Below are 22,616 nucleotides of genomic sequence, written 5' to 3'. Positions count from 1 at the left end.
AAAGCGTTGAATAAAGTAACACTTCTCTGACAGCGATTGGTTTGTTTTGGTCACATGATACATCTCTGCACCAATCAGCGAGCTGTCACATAAGCACCGATGTTCACTGCTGTTTTCCGCTCTGGGTTACGAATTTAGTTCTAGATTCTAACGTCCTCGGCAGGTACCGACGACAGCGATCATGGAGGCGTCGATGGTCACCGGTCCCGCCGCAAACGCGCCTGCTAATAGCGAGGGCATATTAATAGGGGACAAAGTGTATTCCGAAGTCTTCCTCACCATCGACAATTCTTTGATTCCGGAGGAAAAGCTCTCCCCAACCCCGTCTATGCAGGATGGCCTCGACCTGTACACCGAGACAGACCTGCGGATCCTGGGCTGCGAGCTTATCCAGGCCGCCGGAATCCTTCTGCGACTACCGCAGGTAACGTTACGTTAATTAATCGGTTTGTCAGACTGTTTCTACTAAGCTGTCAAATCATGGTGGCTTTAAATATACAATCGCCATGAAGCAATTTTGAAAACAAGCACGCATAATCAAACAAAAGACTTTAAATAGACTTAACATTTATTTTTTCCTTCTAAATAAGTTATATCTAAATTTAGTTTTTACCACACGCCTAATCTAGAGATCAATATCAATGATTTTGAACGTCTTTCGCAAACGGTGTCCATCGGTTAGACAAAAACAAAATGGCGGACGTTGCTTTTGAAACGAAACAGGAGCGTTTGTGTTTATTAAATTTTCTTTAATCGTAATTATGTTTCAGGTGGCCATGGCGACCGGACAAGTCCTTTTTCATCGATTCTTCTACTCGAAGTCATTCGTCAAACACAGTTTTGAGGTAAGAGAATGAAGCCGTGTTTACAAGCAATGCGGATGGCAGCCATGTTGTTTGGGTTAACATTATAGCAAACGACATTCAACCAGATGATAACAAAAACTATGACTCACTAGTGTATAAAGATTTTTTAAGCTTTAGTGTTATAATTGGATAATTATATGGGGCGTGTTTTCAAATAACAGGGAACTGCTTAACTTGATAATAGATGACAGTGATACAGTACTGATGTTTTTCGTGTTTCCACCCTGACCAGGCTGGTCTTAACTGCTCAGACTGGGAGACCACCAGCTAAAACCAGCCTGGCCTGACTGGAAAACCAACTAAAACCAGCTACTTCCAGCTTAAACCAGCTAAGACCAGCCAACCAGCCTAGGCTGGTTTTAGCTGGTCTGCAGGCTGGGAGACCACCAGCTACATCCAGTTTAAACCAGCCAACCAGCCTAGGCTTGTTTTAGTTGGTCAGCAGGCTGGTTTTAGAGGAGTTTTGGCCACTTCCCCACCCTGAGCGGGCTGGTCTTAACTGGTCAAGCTGGGAAACCACCAGCTAAAACCAGCCTGACCTGGCTGGGAGACCAACTAAAACCAGCTATTTCCAGTTTAAACCAGCTAAGACCAGCCAACCAGCCTAGGCTGGTTTTAGCTGTTTAACCAGGCTGGTTTTAGCTGGTCAACAGGCTGGTTTTAGAGGTATTTTAGCCACTTTTCCACCCTGACCAGGCTGGCCTTTACTGGTCAGACTGGGAGACCACCAGATAAAACCAGCCTGGCCTGACTGGGAAACCAACTAAAACCAGCTACTTCCAGCTTAAACCAGCTAAGACCAGCCAACCAGCCTAGGCTGGTTTTACCTGTTCAACCAGGCTGGTTTTAGCTGGTTTTAGAGGGGTTTTGGCCACTTTCCCACCCTGACCAGGCTGGCCTTTACTGGTCAGACTGGGAGACCACCAGCTAAAACCAGCCTGACCTGGCTGGGAGACCAACTAAAACCAGCTATTTCCAGTTTAAAACAGCTAAGACCAGCCCACCAGCCTAGGTTGGTTTTACCTGTTTAACCAGGCTGGTTTTAGCTGGTTTTAGAGGGGTTTTGGCCACTTTCCCACCCTGACCAGGCTGGCCTTTACTGGTCAGACTGGGAGACCACCAGCTAAAACCAGCCTGACCTGGCTGGGAGACCAACTAAAACCAGCTATTTCCAGTTTAAACCAGCTAAGACCAGCCCACCAGCCTAGGCTGGTTTTACCTGTTCAACCAGGCTGGTTTTAGCTGGTTTTAGAGGGGTTTTGGCCACTTTCCCACCCTGACCAGGCTGGTCTTAACTGGTCAAGCTGGGAGACCACCAGCTAAAACCAGCCTGACCTGGCTGGGAGACCAACTAAAACCAGCTATTTCCAGTTTAAACCAGCTAAGACCAGCCCACCAGCCTAGGTTGGTTTTACCTGTTCAATTAGGCTGGTTTTAGCTTGTCAGCAGGCTGGTTTTAGAGGGGTTTTGGCCACTTTTCCACCCTGGCCAGGCTGGTCTTAACTGGTCAAGCTGGGAGATCAACTAAAACCAGCTGCTTCAAGCTTAAACCAGCTAAGACCAGCCAACCAGCCTAGGCTGGTTTTAGCTATTTTTTCCAGCAGGGAATGTTACACAACAATTGCTCAAATTCACTGTTTAAAAGGAAGTGTTTTCACCCACTGAAAAGTCTTGAAATGTATGTTTTTTTTTGCCCTTTAACTAATGTATTTTGCTTGCTTTCTTGTGTAATGGTGTTTTTAATCACTCTTTCTGTCATTTGTTCTCTCTCTAGATTGTGGCCATGGCCTGTGTTAACTTGGCTTCAAAGATCGAAGAAGCCCCTCGACGAATTAGGGATGTCATCAACGTGTTTCATCATTTAAGGCAGCTCCGAGGCAAAAGGTAAGCATGGCTCATTCTGTCACTTCGTTTCCTTTGTTTGCTACCTTAACCGATTTATTTTTCTTTGAATAACATTTAACGTCATCACCTTAAATTGTAAACGATTCAGATATACTTAAACGTGTTAAGTGTGAGTGGTCTGTGCACCTCTGTTTGTCGTTGATATGATGTCTTAATTTTGTTTGCTTTATTCTAAACCATTTTAAAGCTTTTCAGTTCCTTCATCAGTCATAATTGGTAGTAACAGCAGGATATTCTGATTACCTGAGCAAGTAAAAAACATTCAGACGGCTCAAAAGTTTAATCTTGATCAGGGGAATGATGCTGACTGAGCTGTAGTGTGGCTAATGACTGCCTAGCATATTTTAAAGAAATTTGAAGAGGATAAAAAGGAAAATTTGTTCAGCTGAAATCAAGGACGCGGTATTAACTTGAATTCTTTTTTCCCTTGCAACCAACTAACAGCGACCAGCTACATTTACCAATGCCTGGGTGATGTGGAATGGTACGTAGAGATGAAGCAGTCGGCATGGCAACAGTGAGCGAGGTGTCGCTTCCCCCCCTCCCCCGGGAGAAGCCAGTGGTCTGAAAGCGGTCACTGGGATATCGGGGATCGACAGGTTGGCCGCTGGTCCGAAGCGTCTGGGTGACTCCTGTATCTCAGTTTAAGCTTATTGTCTCTGCCAGCACAGGTGATGATCTAAATTTTCATTTCATTGCTGTTAAAAAAAAGGACACCTCACCACACATGTCATAGCTTCCACAGAAAACGTCCACGCTGCACATGCAAGATCTTTGAAGAAGTCTTTTAAATATATGCACATGATGGGAGCATACTGAGAATGTGCCTTTTTTGTCTCAATGCAAGCGTTATGTTTAGGTTGGGTGCTTTATTGTCTAAAATTCACAATTAAACGTTCGTTATACAAAGAACAGTCGTTAAATGTCAACTTTTGGTTGTTAGAGCTGTTTCGTAAGATCATTGTGTGCATTCTGCTTTAGAAATGACTGAGTAGGTTTTTATGGTGATTATGATTTTAGATGTTCATATGAAAACAACTGTTTTTGTTTTATGAAATATTCATGCACTTGTGGACGGTGCAGTGAAAATAAAAACATTTTGATAATAAATATAAACAATTTAATCCGTTAAAGCGGTGGCATTTCAATTCTGTTAGTTTTGTTCAAAATAAATGACGTTTTGCTATATGGGTAATTGATTTTGCAATATCAGGTTGGGTATGCAACTAAAATATAACTATCGTTTTAATAATTGGACTGTTGCAGTATTTCAATAGTTAAAAGAGCACATTTCATTGAAATGCATTCTAGTTAGTCAGTATTTCTTAGTTTTGGAGTGCATATTTAGATAATGTGGTGAAGGTGACCATTGTTATTTACATGATTACCTGACACATCTATTCATGCTATTTTCAGATCGTGACTCAGCACTGTTAGCATGTCATGAACTTGTTCTGCTAGTAGTGTTTTTGATAAAGAGCTCACATCTCCTATGTGTTTTGTCATACTGGGACTGTGTTTTGCTGTGTGTTGAGGTTTTTGGTGCTTTTGTTCCTCAAGATTTACATTACATTTAGACATTGAGCAGACGCTTTTATCCAAAGCGACTTACAAAAGAGTTAGGTGGTTAGTGTATAATTGTGATATTGCTTGTTTCTAGAAGAATATATATGTATATTTTAAATCTTTCTGTTGAAGCTATGATGTGGTGAGAGGTGGAGCATTTTCTTTTTTTCATCTAACAGTCACTGGTGGCAGTACTGAAAGTCTTACACTGAAATTACAGGAGTCAAAAAACTGGACCTGTTGCCTGTAGTTGGTTGGAAAGGGAAACAGAATGCTTTGAATTTAAAATGAAGCAAACAAAAAGGCATTTTTTTTCATTGTTATGAATAGTATTTGGGTAAGGGGAAACCATTTTACTTTCGTTCCTCCATGAATCAGGAGTCCAAGCCCATTGATACTTGATCAGAACTACATAAACACCAAAAACCAGGTGATAAAAGCTGAACGGCGTGTGCTGAAGGAGCTGGGCTTCTGCGTCCACGTCAAACACCCACACAAGGTACGTCCACTATCTCAGATCCTGCTCTCAGTGTTTTTTTTGTTTTTGTTTTTTTGTTTTTGAATGAACGACTTAACATGCATTTCCGTCGATTTTGTAGATTATCGTCATGTACCTGCAAGTCCTTGAATGTGAGAAGAACCAAACGTTTGTCCAGACAGCCTGGTGAGTAAATATGCTGTCTAGACGTTGCGGTGTAACCAGCCCACTAATGAACCCCTCTGCCTCTGTTACGTAACACTTCTGTCCCCTCATCTGATGGAATGGTGTGTTCGTGACTCATGTGTGTGTCCTCTGTTTTAAATCTCTTGTTCATGGCTGTAATTGAAAGGAAAATGGAGAGCTTAGTTTAACTTTGTCCTTTCTCTCTACTCTTTGATTAAAGGGTAGTCCATGATGGTAAGTGTCATAAAGAACCTCTGAACTCTGCTCCTCCAACCACATGACCTCAGGAATCTCCCCCCTCATTGGCTGCCCTTCTCGAGACAGCCAATCCAGTGAGAGCTCTCTGCCCGAGAATCACTGAAGGGGGCCTTTTCCAGCTGCCAGCAGCATCTTGTTTTCTTGCGGTTGTCCAAAAGGATTTGTATTTTTGGTTTTGCTTCAAGTTTCAAGATTTATCTCTCTCTCTGTCTTTTTTTTAAATGATTTGGTTTTACTTTAAAAGGTAGTTTTAAAGGATTAACTTCAAGAACAAAAATGTACAGATAATGTACTCCATCCCTTGTCATCCAAGATGTTCATGTCTTTCTTTCTTCAGTCGTAAAGAAATTGTTTTTGAGGAAAACATTTCAGGAATTCTCTCCATATAATGGACTTCTATGGTGCCCCCAAGTTTGAACTTCCAAAATGCAGCTTCAAAGGGCTCTAAATGATCCCAACCAAGGAAAAAGGGTGTTATCTAGCAAAACAATCATTTAATTTTGAAACAAATTGACAATTCTCTGCGATGCGCATGCATAGTCTGTGTGATCCTGGTTAATGCGAGATGATCATTTGACTTTAAAAAGTGTATAAATTGTCAATTTGTTTCGAAAATAACCAATCATTTCGCTAGATAACACCCTTCTTCCTCGTCTGGGATCGTTTAGAGTCCTTTAAGGCTGCGTTTAAACTATTTTGGAAGTTCAAACTCGGGGGCACCATAGAAGTCCATTATATGGAGAGAAATCCTGAAATGTTTTCCTCAAAAAACAGTTTCTTCAAGACTGAAGAAAGAAAGCCGTAAACATAAGGGGTGAGTACATTTATCTGTAAATTTTTGTTCTGGAAATGAACCAATCCTTTAAAGCCTGATATTCGCATTTCATTATTAGACCTTAACTACTAGATTTAGGTGGTGTAAGTAGTCTTTATTTTTTTCCTCCTAAATGTACTTCAATTCTGGTAAATCTTCCCAAAATGAATTTTTATTCACCATGTCTTCTCAAACCCATGTGATTTTCTTTTTCATCCAATGGCAAAGGATAAATAAAAGTATTCACTTTGCTTATAGTGTCCTCCACTCACCATATGCATCTCTTGCATGAAGAATCTTGATCTTGTTGAATATTTCTTCTTTTTGTGAAAGTTTCATAGGTTTAGAATGACATGATGGTGAGTAAAAGACTTCATTTTGGTGAACCATTCCTTTCAATATGCAGTTGTTATGAGTAATTTGGTGTGAGGCGTTGTGTCTTACAGGAACACTCCCTTGCTCAGTCTACGCTTGAATGACACTCAGCTTTTCCATCTAAATCAGATGTTCTAAGGCCTTTCTATTCCAGCATAATGCACATCACTGTAGTATTACCCATATTTTTCATAATGACATGGAGCATTTCAGGTCCAGGCTGTCCATCTGCCTGTTTGTCTTTTTTGAAAGAGAGAGCTTTGCATTCCATATCTGGCCGTCATTCAGAATTGATGTTTGAGATTTTGTCTGTCTGCAAGTTTGTTAGCGGTTTAGTCTAGTACTACAGGAGTTGTGTATTTGTTCATTCCCAAGGCAGATGCTCTCGTCCCGCATTGACTCATGGTCGCCATGCATGCCATTTATTGTAACAAGTTGCATGCAGTCATCAGTGCTACTCCCCCACTGCCTTAAAAATCCAGATTCTCCACCATCTGCTTATTTTATGCAAAGTAGAAATGGAGTTGTAGTATTTTGTCACATGCACGCTGATGGAACCAGTTTGACAAACATCCTTCGATGAGCTTGTCTTTGTGCACCGATGTGCACTGCATGCTTGCCTTTACACTTCTGTAGAACCGCAGAAGAATGTGAGACAGAGAGGGAAAGGACCAAGTTAAACTCAAGCCTCCATTAATATTTGGTCTTTTGTGCATCAAACCTTGTACATAAAGATGAAGTTATAGATGAACAACACGTGCAGGGAAATTGCAATTTTGTGGTTCACCTTCTGTGTTGCAGGAACTATATGAATGACAGCCTTCGCACTAATGTGTTTGTGAGATTTCAAGCGGAGACCATCGCCTGTGCCTGCATTTACCTCGCTGCACGAGTGCTACAGGTACAGGACCGTTTCTTTGTCCTTCATCTCCACCTGCGTTTCAGCTCTGGTTTTGGTAATTCACGTTAGTCTTTCTCTCAGATATCGTTACCCTCTCGGCCACTCTGGTATCTGCTGTTTGGTGCCACGGAGGAAGAGATCACGGATATATGTGTAACCACTCTGAAGTTGTACACCAGAAAAAAGGTTAGACTCGTTTCAGGTCACTCTCGTTCTAGAGTTAGCAGGTCGTCACTTGTGCTATATTGAGTTTTTGTTTCCTCTGTGTTTTAGCCAAATTATGATTTGATGGAGAAGGAAGTGGACAAGCGGAAGGTGGCTCTACAGGAAGCCAAACTGAAGGCCAAAGGACTGAATCCAGATGGCACTCCTGCTCTCTCCACATTGGGTGGATTCTCTCCTGGATCCAAACCATGTAAGTTGTCGCTTCCAATGCCTATTGTGCAGTCTTTTTTTTTTTTTTTTTTTTTTTTTTTAAGAACCATTTTGCTCTTTGCTCTGGCTTTACTTGTAGAAATTGTTTACCCTTGTTGTTCCAAATGCAGATTTATGTTGCATTTGTCTGTGACAAAAATAGTAGATGTTTCCGGGCTTCACTTTTCTGTACAATTAAGGTAAAGCTTAAAGTTTTTATGCATACCCTGCCGTAAAGCTATTATTTGGCTTCAAAAGACTTGAAATACAGCACAGGAATTGTGAGAACTTTATTCTTTGAGCTACACTTGATCACTTCGGTTAACCCTCAAAGACTGTGGCTAAAAATAACTATTGTTCTTAAGTGTTTAATAGCATTTGAACCGTTAATCCAATTTGAATGCTCCGCTTTTAAGAGAAATTGTCTTGTTTGGATATTCAGAGGCTCCGTAGTAAATGTTATTACATCAAATTTTGATCAGCATTGATTCGTCAGATGAAACCAATGCATTTTGTTCCTCAGGAACGATTGTTGATGCTTAGTCTCACCCCAGTGCTCAGATCTGTTTAACCAATAAACATTGGTTTCATCTTTTGAACCACCAATTAGTGTTTCTGCATGAACAAAAACACAAAACACATTTGCATGACAGCACTCTTTGAAAAAGCACAGAAAAACACGTCAGACGTAACACAAACCAAAAACAAGGATGAAGCACTGCAATTAGGTTTTAGCGTTGCTAGTCCCGGTAAAATCAATTGCGACAGAGTACAGCCAGCGGATCGATCCATTTTGTTGATATATTATGTAACATTTTTATTTTGTGTGTAGTTTGTGAATAATTTTGCTGTTGCTTTCACTACTTGCTACACTGTTTGTTTATACTCAGATTAAGAATATATGTATATGAAAAGGTTTTATTTTTTATTTTAGAACACTGTGACTTTACCTTTGAAATGCTTTGGACACATCTATATTGTCACTAAACTAAATAGGACTGTTTTTCCCTGAAAAGCGTCTATAATAATATTATAATAATTGACTATAATTTACTGGACCAATGTTATACCCTGGACCACAAAACCAATCTTAAGTAGCACGGGTATATTTGTAAAATCATTAGGATATTAAGTAAATATCATGTTCCATTAAGATATTTTGTAAATATCCCACCATCAATATATCAAAACTTAATTTGATTAGTAATATGCATTGCTAAGAATGTCTATAAAGTACTATAAAGGTGGTTTTCTCAGTATTTTTTTTTTTTTTTTTTTTTTTTTTTGTATCCTCAGGTTCCAGATTTTCAAATACTTGTATCTTGACTGAATATTGTCCTATCCAAACAAACCACACATCAGTGGAAAGCTTATTTTTATGCTGTATAAATCTCAATTTTTAAAAAAAAATTGATCCATATGACAGGTTTTGTGGTCCAGAGTCACAGATGTAGACAATTCATTTGGAAGTGTAAAACACCTAAATACAACTTTCTAAAGGAAAAAAAGAATTTCAGGAGTTTTTGTTCGAGTACACAGTTAAAAAAAACCATCCAATTGTTAGTTACATTTTTCTTACAATTTTGAAAAAGTACTTAGAGAAAACAAAAGGAAAATTGGCAATTAAATTAGCTAGACAAACTTCAAGTTCTTTGATTTTCTTTCTTTGATTCTATTAGTCAGCATCAAAGAAAAGTACAAGTGTGTCAGAAGCTTAAAAACGTTTCTAGGCAGCAAGAACATTCTGCTGAACTTCTCCTTATAAAGCTGTCATCAAATTTGATTCTTCCTGTCAGGTTCACCTAATATAATGAAAGCAGATGAGAAGTCTCCCAATTCTCAAATGCTTAAGGCGATGAAGAAAGAACCAGAAGATCGGCCTCAGGGCTCTAAGAGCCCACACAACGGGTGAGTGTTACACAGGCTTGACTCTCATCAAATACTTGTGTTTTGTTTAATCAAAGTGCCCTAATTAAGAATCTTCTTGGGTTTTTCTTTTAGACTCAGGAAGGATAGCAAGTTAGGTCGGAACAGTAGAAGTGGGAGTCGCTCTCGTTCCAGAACGAGATCCCGGTCAAGATCGCGCTCTCCCAGACGACAGTGAGTACCATTTGCTTTATGCTCTGTGATGTTAGTGTCTTTACTCAACTGCTGTTTTTTTTTTTTTTTTTTTTTTGTTTAGTTACAATAACAGGCGCAGTCACTCAGGCACTTACAGCTCTCGATCCCGGAGCCGTTCTCGCAGCCGCAGCCCATCTCCACGAAGACACACCAACCACGGCCCTCCGTCTCCCCTCCTGCCACACTTGAAGTCAAAGCAGCGCTCAGACGACCTGCACCAGCACAGCAGACACGGCCACAAGAGGAAACGCTCGCGCAGCCGCTCTCGTTCCACCAGCAAGCCCCGTGAGCGGGACAGGGAGCGTGAGAGAGAGCGGGACCGGGATCGAGGTTCCTCGGACTTGGCGAAGAAGCACAAGCACGAGCGTAGCAGCGGAGGCCATCACCGCGACCGGCGCGAACGCTCGCGCTCCTACGAACGCTCTCATAAAAGCAAACACCACAGCAGCAGCCATTCAAGCCACAGTCGTCACAGACGCTGAGTGTTTTCCTGTTACCTCACGTCTGTCAGACTGTGAGTTTGTGTTTGATTCGAATGGTCAGTGTTGACCTAGTTGTCTGTTTTACTTTTTCTTTTCTTGATTTCTTGTTATTTTGCCGTTTTAGTTTTTTAATGTTGAAAGAATATGAAAGTACATATTTACAGTGTAAAGATGGGTTCAGTGTTGATGTAATATGGGAAATGCTTTGATTTATAAAAGCAACCTTTTTCAGAAGGTGGGAAAATCACTAGTTACATAAAAAAAAAATTGAAAATGTTTTCAGGAAGGACACCGATACTTTGCACAGCTATAGGAATAATTAATAAAGATGGAAAACAAATTGGTGGTTTCTCTGGAAATAGATCATATTTTTTTACAGCTGGATGCAGACTTTTTTTTTTTTTGGATCATGGTGACTTTGTTACACTGGTTTTTAGTCTGCACGTCTTCATGTCTGATTTTTACTCAATAAAAAGTGACTTATTCCTACTGTCAATTGTTGTTGTTTTTTTACTTACTCTGTTTTGAAACTAATATAATGAAAGCAGATGAAAAGTCTCCCGACCCTCAAATGCTTAAGGCGAGCCAGAAGATTGGCCTCAGGGTTCTACTCTGTTATGAGTCTTGTGTTTATGAATTGGAAATAATTTCTTGCTCTGACATTTTTGAAATCCCTTGATGAGGTTTATTTCACTAGGACATAGAGAAACCGCTCATATCTGCGGCTGTGGCATTAAAAAAGAATTAGTTTTAGAGAATTGCCTTCTCCCTTAATGGTTCTCTATTTTATGTTGACTTGAAACATTTGGGGGTTTTTTTGTAAACCATCTCAAATAAATAAATAGTGAGTTGCTTAAGTACTTTTTCTGGGCCATCTGTACAACGTGTTGCACTGTGGGCGCCCATTTCTAAGTGATTCAGTGGTTTATATATGTCATTTTCGAGGGTTAGCTTAACTTTAAAGCATGCAAAACATAAGTACGCTCTGTGTATTTTCTGTGGGCAGCGTCTTGAAGACAAAATCATGGTCTTTCCTCGGGTTTAAAAATGATTTTGTGTATGATTTTAATGTTTCCAGTGGTGTAATGTAACAAAGTAATAATACTTTGTTACAGTACTTAAGTATCTGTACTTTACTTGAGTTTTTATTTTTCAGCCTACTTTTACTTCTACATTTCCTAATTAAATTGTATACTTTTACCCTAAAATGTTGCACAGTTGCACTTCCGGTGTCCCGAGTTCGAATCCAACCTCCTGGACGTTGCGGCTAGAAGGGATACAGCTCCAACCAGAAACTAACAATGAAATGAATTGTTCTACCTATTAGATTGTGTTGTATTAATGTCTACCCAAACCCTAAACTTAGCCCTTACTATAATACAAAAGCAGTATTAATGTTGTACAGTGTGATAAAAATAACGTTAGATTGATGTGCACATTTGCTGTGTATGAACATTATATATATATATATATATATATATATATATATATATATATATATATATATATATTTATTTGCTTCTTTTCAATTTTGCTTTTACATGTACTTTTACTTTCAATAGCACATTAAGATTAAAACTGTACTTAAGTACACTAGTACACTAAATATCACATACTTTAAGATTTTACTCAAGTAATATTGTAATCGGTGACTTCAACTTCTACCAAAGTCGTTTTCTGGTAAGATATCTGTACTTTTAATTAAAGGAATACTCCACTTTTTTTGGAAATAGGCTCATTCTCCAAGTTAATAAGTTGAGTTTTACCGGTTTGAAATCCATTCAGCCATTCTCCTGTTCTGGCGATATCACTTTTAGCATAGCTAAAACTAAAACTTCCTTGACTATTACGCCGGAATGGGAGTGTAGTTCCTAAACTTATTGGCCTAGAGAATCGCAGCTTTACATTTTCCGCCGGTATTAGTATACGATATAACTACAGAAGAGTCAAGTTTTAAATAGGACAAATATCGAAACTCGTTGGTCATTTTTGAACGCGATGCTATTGGTCTAATAGGATTCAATGATCTATGCTAAGCTATGCTAAAAGTGATATCTCCAGAACAGGAGAACGGCTGAATGGATTTCAAAACGGTAAAACTCAACTTATTAACTCGGGGGGAGTTGGAGAATGAGCCTATTTCCAAAAAAAAAAAAAAAAAAAAAAAGTGGAGTGTTCCTTTAAGTGTGGCTTTTAGGTACTTTATACACCCCTGAATGTTTTACTCATTGTCGCCACTTACTGAGGCAAAGAGTAAATAAAAATATATCCTAGCCTGTTAATCAGATGTACGCTGCGAGAAATTACGACTATTAATGCGTCTATAAGACCAACATATGCATGTCATAAAGGCGACGGTTTTATTTTATACTACAAATGAACAGCCTATCTGAAGTATGCGAACTCAGAGAGAGGACGGGAGCTTTTATTTTGACAGGCTGTATTCTCTCCTAACTTCCGGCTAGAGGCCAAGGATCGCGAGCGGACTGTGCAGGATGGATACTCGGTGTTTATGTCTTTTATTGGTCTGTGTGCTGTCACTGAGTCATGCCACAGCCGACAATGGCAGCATTAAAAAGATGAAAATACAATATACTGGAATGCCACTGCTGAAGTTTCAGATTTGGTGAGTTACACCGTATACAGAATGTCTTTCCGTTTCCTGTCAGTGCGCGAACTGCTCAGTCATGCTGATAAAGCAACTGATTTAATATAAACTGACGCACAAGTATATACATTAAATGGGGTTTGTGTATATTTCATATTCGTTTTCTCTGTCCGAGCACATTTTCTAGTTGGCCTAAGTAAGCGTCAATACTCGAGTCATATGTACCACGTGACTGAATAATTACATGTATACCTTATTAAACGTAGTGTTTAATGACGTTTAGTGACGTCTTGGAGGGCAAAAAGAAAATATATTTTTTTCTAACAGTGTTTAAATTATTATTAATGTCTTCACGTTTGTGTTTGTCATGTTTAATTTATAATTATTGGTCATTATTTCTTGGATTTGTACACTGTAAAAAGCTTTCACCAGTTTCAACTTAAAAAAGTGCAGCAGCTGCCTTAAAATGTTAAGTTAAATCAACTTAAGTCCTTTCAACTCACAAGTTAAATCAACTCATTTTGATTGTAATACGTTAAAATGACTTGTAGTTTTAAGCTGATTTAACTTAAGGCAGCTGCTGAACTTAGGTTTTTAAGTTGAATCTGGTGAAAACTTTTTACAGTGTATGTGATCCCTTGGCTATGTTCTTCTTGTACTGTCTGTTCAAGCATTAAAAAAATAGTTAATATTTTTTTAAAGGGAATTTCTGTTTTACAAGTATAGTCCCTAAGTGGATTTTTTTTTTTTTTTTTTTTTTACATATGCAGAATATCTAGCACTTGGGTCACTTGTTAAATACAGTGCCTGTCTATTTGCAGTGTATCCTGAGGGTACAGGCGGGTGTTTGAAGAGTACACTCAGGTTCTCACCCAGAGGTACCCAGACATCCGCATCGAGGGAGAAAACTTCCTGCCACAGCCTTTGTACAGGTGGGTTTCTTATGCCTTTCTCATTTCATCAAGAACAAAAATTTACAGATAATGTACTCACCCCCTTGTCATCCAAGATGTTCATGTCTTTCTCTCTTCAGTTGTAAAGAAATTATGTTTTTTGAGAAAAAACATTTCAGGATTTCTCTCCATATAATGGACTTCTATGGTGCCCCTGAGTTTGAGCTTCTAAAATGCAGTTTAAATGCAGCTTCAGATGTCTCCAAATGATCCCAGTCGAGGAAAGAAGGGTGTTATCTAGTGAAATGATTGGTTATTTTCTAAAAACATTTACAATTTATATACTTTTTAATGTTTGTTTTGCTAGATAAGACCCTTCTTTCCTTTCTTTTGTTGTAAAAGTGAACTAATCCCTTAATAAAATAGTAGTGACTTAAACTCATAAATTGAAACTGAAATGAAGACTTTGTTTATTTTTAGGCACACAGCTTCCTTCCTCTCTGTCTTCAAGATTGCAGTGATTGGTTTAATTATTCTGGGAAAAGACCCTTTTAGATTTTTCAACAAGGAGACTCCAGGAATCTGGCTTTGGGCACAAGAGAATAAGGTCAGCGAGGGGCATTATTGCACATCTACTTCTGTTCAAAAATGTTGCATTATATTTTAGATGGTTTTATTCATGTTTTATTCGAGATTTCTCCACCTCTATTTTTTGATATCCCCATTCCCTGAGGAGATACATAAATTGTATAAATATATTTGTTGTTGATAAATGTTTTCTTTCCAGGCAAAAAATGGTAAATTTTCTACTGTCAGACAATTTTGTACAGAAATCACTTTTAAACTGAGCAGCTTTTTTCAGTCAATGCAGCAACACTGTAAAAAAAATTCCTACTTAGATTTTTTTGTCGTGTTTTTCAGCCAAAATATAAAAAATTATATAATAATAATGATCATGAAGGAAGAAAATTTAAGCAAAATCCAGTCTTTTTAATAGAAATTCATGAAATCATGAACTTCGTGTGAGGTCAAAAGTATTCCCCATCTGCTCATGAGAATTTCACTGCAAAAAATGTTTTTCTTACTTAGAGTTTTTGTCTTGTTTCCAGACTAAATCATTTTTACTTGTCTAAAAAAATCCTTCTTGATTTAAATTTTTTTAGATATTTAGTCTGGAAACAAGACAAAAACTCTAAGTAAGAAAAGCATTTTTTGCAGTGAAATTCTCATGAGCAGCTGGGGAATACTTTTGACCTCACACAAAGTTTATGATTTCATGAATTTCTATTAAAAAGACTGGGTTTTGCTTAAATTTAGTTCCTTCATGATCATTATTTCTATTACGATTTTTTTTTTTTCAAAATGTTAATTCTCCTACTTGTGTTTGTAACCTCAGTTTGTTTTGTTTTTGTCCAGATATATGCCTGTATGATGGTGTTCTTCCTCAGCAACATGATTGAAAACCAGTGCATGTCCACTGGTGCCTTTGAAATCACACTTAATGGTAAGACTGATGATTAATTCTAGATGGAAACACTGCTTAGCCATGATGTTTAACACTAGTGATTTTAACTGTGCTCACAGATGTGCCTGTTTGGTCAAAGCTGCAGTCAGGTCAACTGCCCTCCATGCAGCAGCTGGTGCAGATTCTGGAGAACGAGATGAAGCTGAGTGCACACATGGACGCTCTCCCACACAGACGGGCATAGACAAGCAGGAATCAAACAGACTGGCTGTGGCTTGTGGGTCTTGACTCAAAGATCTTGAATGTGTCCACAGGGTTTCTGCAGGTCTTATTTCAACCGTCCACAAGGACTTAAAGGGATAGTTCACCCAAAAATGAAAATGTGATGTTTATCTGCTTACCCCCAGGGCATCAAGATGTAGGTGACTTTGTTTCCTCAGCAGAACACAAACTAAGATTTTTGACTCAAACCGGTGCAGTCTGTCAGGCATATAATGTGAGTGGATGGGCACCAGACCTTTAAAAGTAAACAAAAACATGCACAGACAAATCCAAATTACACCCTGCGGCTCGTGACGATACATTGAAGTCTTAAGACACGAAACGATCGTTTTTTTTGAGAAACTGAACAGTATTTATATCATTTTTTACCTTTGATACAGCCATGTCCATCTGTCATGAGCACTAGTTTAGCATCTGGATTGTTACATCTGTAGTGCTCTGGCGTAGAATACGCAAACGCCTTTGGAATACAGACTATTTGTTTTTAGAAAGACAGTCTGCAGATTACTGCCGAAGTCGAATCTTTTCAAAAGTTATAGATATTTAAATTTACTGTAAAGAAATGCACTGTACGAATTGTTTTATATTTAAAAAAAAAATATATATATATATATTACAAAGTATTTTAGAATACTGTTATACAATTAAAGCCTTATGTCTAAATAAGTTATGTTCCAAATTTGAAGTTGATAGAAAAAAAATTGAAGGATTTCTGTGAGATTTTAGTAAGGACTTTATTCCACAAACAGCCAGTGAGTGCCATCAAAACTTTATAGAATTTTTTAATGCATTTTTCTGTCATAAATGTCAAAATTACTTGTATCAAAAAATGGAATTTTGAGACTCAGACTTTTCCGATGATATGTGACCCTGGACCACAAAACCAGTCTTAAGTCGCTGGGGTATATTTGTAGCAATAGCCAAAAATACATTGTATGGGTCAAAATTATTGATTTTTCTTTTATGCCAAAAATCATTAGGAAATTAAGTAAAGATCATGTTCCATTAAGATTTTTTGTAAAATTTCTACTGTAAACCTATCAAAATGTAATTTTTGATTAGTAATATGCATTGTTTAGAACTTAATTTGGACAACTTTAAAGGTGATTATCTCGGCCAAATATTGTCCTATCATAACAAACTATACATCAATAGAAAGCTTATTTATTGAGCTTTCATATGGTGTATATATCTCAGTTTTGTCAAATTTAACCTTATGACTGGTTTTGTGGTCCAGGGCCACATATATATTTTTGTCAAGATTATAAAAAAATTTGATTCTAAAAGACCGTAATACATTTTGCCCACAAAAGAAAAGGAGACCGCTAAAAGATTTTAAAGTACCATTTCCGCAATGTCCGATTTAAAAAATGGCTTTCAATGGATGAATTCTGAGATTTTAAGCTTTTAAGTGATTGAATTTATGATGATTACTATAATATGTGATAGAGAAGAAAAGACAATGAATAAAAGAGCGCCGGTGGGTTAAATAAAGATACATTTACTTCAAATGAAAAAAAATGGAACAAAATTGAGTTTAATTTTAAATCAAAACTTGTTTTCCATTTGAATTAAGTTTATTTTTCTGAGCCCATTGGCAGTCTTCATTTTGACCAGTTTCACATAAAAAGGTCTTAAACATACCTTCCTAAAACCTGCAGAAACCCTGGTCCAGAAGCATTTTGATTTTAAGAATATTCTGGAAATGCATCACAACTTAATTTTTCTCATCTTTGTAACTTCCTCTCCAGGTGTGTGTTGTGAGGCCTTGGTGTGTGAGATGGCATTAATGAAGGTTTGCACTGAAGGCAGTGTGTCTGCCGGTGCAGATCGGATGTCCAGCCCTCTCTCACGGCTCCATGGGTCTCTCTATACCCACAGCTCTACAGCGTTCGACTAGGAATTAAGAAGGAAATGGAATCTTTCACCTGCAGTTATCGACCATTAAAAACACACGTTAAGTGATTCAAATTGGTGTTAAACAGTGTTTACCTGTTTTTGGGTTTGTGCAGTAGACTGCTGCATTAATTCATTAAATCAGTTTTCAAATTTGGAAATAGAAATTCAGTAATATGTGCAGAATTACAATTTGACCTTTTATCTGTCTTTATATAATATTGTGCCAATTTATTAATTCCACTGATGTTTACGCTAATTTTCAGTGTATGTTTTAGCCAGTGGTGTTCATTAAAATAATATAGTTATGTAAATGTATCCAATAACTAAATATGTACATATCACCAAGGATGTACTTTGATGCATATTGATTTCTGATCATTCTACTATTTGTTTATACTCTAATTTGAATAAATTGGATCAATGGATGTAAAACAAATGGCGTTTTTCTCATTGGAAACAGTTTAGTCCCACAAGAACCGAATGCATTACTAACCATCATCATCTTTCCACCGGAAATGCAGCTGTGTGATTGGTTCATCATCAACCGCGATGAAAAAAAGTAACAGATGCCGCTTGAATAGACAGAAACAGTTAGGCCACGCCCCCACCTGGAAAACAATCCAACGCTCTCCATTGACTTTGCATTGCGGGAAGCGGACTGCTTGTTATTTCTGACTTATAACGAAAAACAGAACAATGTCTAAAAGCTGCTATCTGACAAGATGTACAGTTAATAAGCTTAAAAACACAGAACTACGTTTTTATAAGCTGTCGACCCAAAAACGAGTGTTTAAGGATACAAATAGTTGTAGATGTCAGATCATTTCTCCAATAAAAGGAAGGTAAGGAAAATGAGCATCGACATAGACCAATACAATTCGGTTTCTCAATATACCTGGGTGGGAAAATAATCTTTTGACATGGTTAAAAATAATAAATGTTTACTGTTGCTGTTAAATTTCCCTCGAGGAAATCAATTACTTTTGTGTCCTTAAAAGCTCGATTTATAGGTCAACAGCTTATAGAAACGTTTTTTTTAGCTTGTTTACTGTAAACCTTGTCACATAGCAGCTTTTAAACATTGTTCTGATTTTTGTTATAAGTCAGAAATGACGAGGAGGCAACTTCCCGTTTTCCCCCCGGTGGGCGTGGTTTTAGATTAGCACGTTTAGGCCACGCCCACACCGGGAAAACAATCCAAAGCTGACTCCTTGTCATTTCTGACTTATAACAAAAAAAAAAAAACAGAACAATTTCTAAAAGCCGCTGAGACAAGGTGTACAGTAAACAAGCTAAAAAAACACAAAAGCTGTCGACCCAAAAAACGAGTGTTTAAGGACACAAATAGTGGTAGATGCTGGTTATTTCACGTTGGGCCATTTAGTTGGATCATTTCTTAAGAGTAATAAGACACGTTGCACTTTACTTTTGTCCTTAAACCCTCGTTTTTGAGATCGACAGCTTTTAAAAACGTAGTTCTGTGTTTTTTTTAGCTTGTTTACTGTACACATTGTCACATACCAACTTCTAGACATTGTTCTGATTTTTGTTAGAAGTCAGAAATGTCAAGGAGGCAGCTCTCCCTCCGGTGCAACACGCGTCATAATCTGAAAACCACGCCCACCGGAGGATATGCAGCTGTGTAATTGGTTCATCATCAAAAGCGATGAATAAAGTAACAGATGCCACGTGAATAAAGCGGCTGCGACATTTCGAGGAAGATTACATGCGTCTTTTTCATTATGAAGATATTTTGTATATACTTTCACCAATGTTTTGCCATGTAAAGCTTTTTGTGTTTTAATTCCTTTAGAGGAGCACTAGGTGGCGCCCTTTCTGTTTCAAACAGATCATGGTCACATGGTACGATTTGCAAGGGAAGTAACTAGTTACGTTATAGAGAGTACACACGTGTTGTGAATCGAAATGGGACTTCTGTTCGACTCTATTGGAATTCATATTTAATGTAAAAATCTAACAGCAGATGGAATTCTGAATTGACATTCACTTGGAGACAGCGCGAGCTGAACGTGACCATGAGTTGTTCTTCAAACAGTCTTTCTGTGCCATCACTGCATTCATGTTACTTACATTGGCTTCTTGTATAATACACCAGGATATATTTTGTGTGCTCACCATGTATTTACTGTTAAAAAAAAGTCTCGACGAATGTATTATAAAGCGGAAGCACAGTCACATGTTGAGATATCCAGGTGTGTTTTGGTAAAGTGATGGATGGAGATCCAGCAGGAATGAATGAGTCACAACAGCCATCAAACATGGAAGTGAAGGAGGATATGGAGACCAAAAATGAAATTAAGCATGGTTTGATTGACATCAGCTTTTGTGGATCCACTCCTCTGTTGTGGAAGGTGTCGGACATGAAAAGGTGCCGATCTGCAGGTGTGACCGGGGCTCTGGTGGGCTCTCTGGCCCGTCAGCCTCGACAGAACGTGCGGCTGGGCAGACCTCTGGAGCTCCTGCAGGAGGAGGCGCTGATGCTGGAGGAGACCAACACCGCTGCTGCATCACTGCAAACCCAGGTCACACTTCAGCTGATACTCCCACGGAATGGCATCATCTGTCTATCTAAAACGACTCTTTTGATCTGTGAGTGATGTTTGTGTGTATTATTGTTTTCATCAGGATTGTGGAGATGAGGAGGCGCATTTGGAGGCTGTGAGACAGTATAAGGCCGGTCTGGAGAGCAGTTATAAAGAACAGTCCACTCTGGCCCTGGAGGACAAGAAGACCGTGCTGAGGAGAATCATGAATGAGAAGGAGAATGGTGAGAGAGTGTCTCCTTTTAAAGGAGTAGTTCACTTTCATAACAACAATGTACAGATAATGTACTCACCCCCTTGTCATCCAAGATGTTCATGTCCTTCTTTCCTCAGTCGCAAAGAAATTATGTTTTTTTGAGGATAACATTTCAGGATTTCTCTCTTTATCATGGATATGGATGGCGCCCCGAAGTTTGAACTTCCCAAATGCAGTTTAAATGCAGCTTCAAAAGGCTCTAAACGATCCCAAACGAGGAGGAAGGGTCTTATCTCGTGAAAGGATCGATTGACAATTTATATACTTTTTAACCTCAAATGCTCTTCTTGTCTCGTCTCTGCGCAGCGCATGTGAAGTCTGTGTGATTCGGGTAAATACAGTTAGGGGATGTCTAAAAACTCCCATCTCGTTTTCTTCCCTACCTTCAAAATCGCCTTAGATCGCTGCAAAAGTACCGACATAGTGTTTACAAAGTGAACATACAAAAAAACTCAAACGCCCTTTACAAAAAAAGGTAAAAACCGCATTTTGACACTGAAGACATAAACAAGATGGGAGTTTTTAGACATCCCCTAACCCCCGAATCACACAGACTTCACATGCGCTGCGCAGAGATGAGACAAGACGAGCATTTGAGATTAAAAAGTATATAAACTGTCAATTTGTTTAGAAAATAACGGATCGTTTCGCTAGATAAGACCCTTCCTCCTTGGTTGGGATCGTTTAGAGACGATTGAAGCTGCATTTAAACTGCATTTGGGAAGTTCAAACTTCGGGGCGCCATCTATATCCATTATAAAGAGAAATCCTGAAATGTTTTCCTCAAAAAAAAAACGCAATTTCTTTACGACTGAGGAAAGAAAGACATGAACATCTTGGATGACAAGGGGGTGAGTACATTATCTGTGCATTGTTGTTATGAAAGTGAACTAATCCTTTAAGGGGTTAAGACCTTAGTCATCATGGATTTATTTGACTAAAACATCTGATATTCATTCACTTTAGACTTGTTTACTTAATTTTATGTATTTGTCTGTTCAACAGCATTATGAGCCCTGATGCTGTATATAATATGTGTCAATGATATTTAATTCTCCCTGATCCCACAGGCACTGATGACTCTGGTAATGCAATTAGAGGCCGTCTTAATGCACTGGATCAGGCCTTCCGCTTCCCATGGTCTGCAATGGCGGTTCAGCTCTGTACAGCCCGCGCCGGCTTCAGCCACTGCCCAGAGGAACGCAGTTTCCATTCCACGGATTGGCCGATGCCTAGAGACGAGCGCCTGAACACTAGATTCTGTGTGTACAGAGATCTGAGACATAAAGGCTTCTACTTGACCTCCGCAGGGAAATTTGGAGGAGATTTCCTGGTATATCCAGGTATGTTTGTGACGACCAAGAATATGAAAAGGCTTATTTTTTTCACTAATGACAGAATATAAAATCGAGATCTTTACGTTGTCATTTTCTAGGTGACCCTCTGCGTTTCCATTCTCATTTCATTGCATTATGCATCTCCATGGATGAAGACTTGCCTCTCTCCGATATTCTAGCGATAGCTCGTCTGGGCTCTAATGTGAAGAAAACGGTTTTGCTTTGCTCTCCAAGGAGTCATGGCGAGGCCAGAGAGGATGAGAGTGTGGAGAGGGATGTGGTGTATTCATCGCTGCAGTGGAGTTCTATGGTGTAACTACAAAAATATAGTTTGCTTGATTTAAACTGATGCTTTTCAGAAACTCAGTGTGCCTTCTGATATGTGAAGTGTCTGTGAGAAGTTTCAACATGCATGAAGAACTGTGCAGAGAGAGGATATTCCAGGATCATTTAATAAATTATCTAATAAAATATATGTTTTGAGTCTTTTTCTTTTATCTTTATTTGTAACACTGGTTTAACCCTCACATGCATTTAAAATTATTGATAATGAGGTGGCAAAAACATACTATGTATACTAATATATAAATGATTGTTGAAGCATTTTTGTTTAAAAAAAAAAATATATATATATATATATATATATAATATAATATAATATATATCCTTTCAAAATAATTTTCATATTTAAAAAATTTAACTTAAGTACCCCTGGGCCACAAAACCTAAACTGAGATTTATAAAATAAGCTTTCCATGGATGTATGGTTTGTTAGGATAGGACAATATTTGGCTGAGATCCAACTATTTGAAAATCTAGGGTCTGAGGATGCAAAAAAAATCAAAATATTGAGAACATTGCCTTTAAATTTGTTCAGATTAAGTTTTTAGCAATGCATATGACTAATCAAAAATTAGGCGTTGATATATTTACAGTAGGGAATTTA

At 38.3% G+C, this 22,616-nt stretch overlaps 3 protein-coding genes across 5 annotated transcripts; all 3 read left to right on the top strand.

The window, feature by feature from the left end:
* Window positions 1–139: 139 nt before the first annotated feature.
* On the top strand, window positions 140–10,862 carry ccnl1a (cyclin L1a). Of its 2 annotated transcripts, XM_073850277.1 has the most exons (11): window positions 140–424; window positions 771–845; window positions 2,641–2,750; window positions 4,716–4,836; window positions 4,937–5,001; window positions 7,250–7,349; window positions 7,431–7,535; window positions 7,623–7,764; window positions 9,560–9,671; window positions 9,765–9,863; window positions 9,946–10,862. In XM_073850277.1, the coding sequence occupies exons 1-11, from the start codon at window positions 182–184 to the stop codon at window positions 10,364–10,366; spliced, it is 1,593 nt and encodes a 530-aa protein (XP_073706378.1). In that variant the 5' UTR covers window positions 140–181; the 3' UTR covers window positions 10,367–10,862. The 2 variants fall into 2 exon arrangements, 1 of the variants encoding a protein (XP_073706378.1); XR_012357012.1 differs by lacking the exons at window positions 7,623–7,764; window positions 9,560–9,671; window positions 9,765–9,863; window positions 9,946–10,862 and adding an exon at window positions 5,222–5,235 and having other exon boundaries at window positions 7,431–7,465.
* Window positions 10,863–12,804: 1,942 nt separating this feature from the next.
* selenot1b (selenoprotein T, 1b) lies at window positions 12,805–17,949 on the top strand. Of its 2 annotated transcripts, none has more exons than XM_073850450.1 (6): window positions 12,805–12,992; window positions 13,796–13,906; window positions 14,348–14,474; window positions 15,284–15,371; window positions 15,452–15,602; window positions 17,366–17,949. In XM_073850450.1, exons 1-5 carry the CDS (start codon window positions 12,862–12,864, stop codon window positions 15,574–15,576), a joined length of 582 nt encoding a protein of 193 aa, XP_073706551.1. In that variant the 5' UTR covers window positions 12,805–12,861; the 3' UTR covers window positions 15,577–15,602; window positions 17,366–17,949. The 2 variants fall into 2 exon arrangements, with proteins under 2 accessions (XP_073706551.1, XP_073706550.1); XM_073850449.1 differs by having other exon boundaries at window positions 15,452–15,609.
* Window positions 17,950–19,236: 1,287 nt separating this feature from the next.
* Window positions 19,237–22,145, top strand: tsen34 (TSEN34 tRNA splicing endonuclease subunit). The gene is made up of 4 exons (XM_073850910.1): window positions 19,237–20,056; window positions 20,160–20,301; window positions 21,404–21,676; window positions 21,769–22,145. Exons 1-4 carry the CDS (start codon window positions 19,745–19,747, stop codon window positions 21,984–21,986), a joined length of 945 nt encoding a protein of 314 aa, XP_073707011.1. The 5' UTR covers window positions 19,237–19,744; the 3' UTR covers window positions 21,987–22,145.
* The last annotated feature ends 471 nt before the right edge of the window (window positions 22,146–22,616 follow it).

Source organism: Garra rufa, chromosome 11 (genome assembly GCF_049309525.1).
Source record: "Garra rufa chromosome 11, GarRuf1.0, whole genome shotgun sequence".
NCBI lineage: Eukaryota > Metazoa > Chordata > Actinopteri > Cypriniformes > Cyprinidae > Garra > Garra rufa.
Note: the sequence above shows the minus strand (reverse complement) of the source record. Positions and strands in the feature narration are given on the sequence as shown.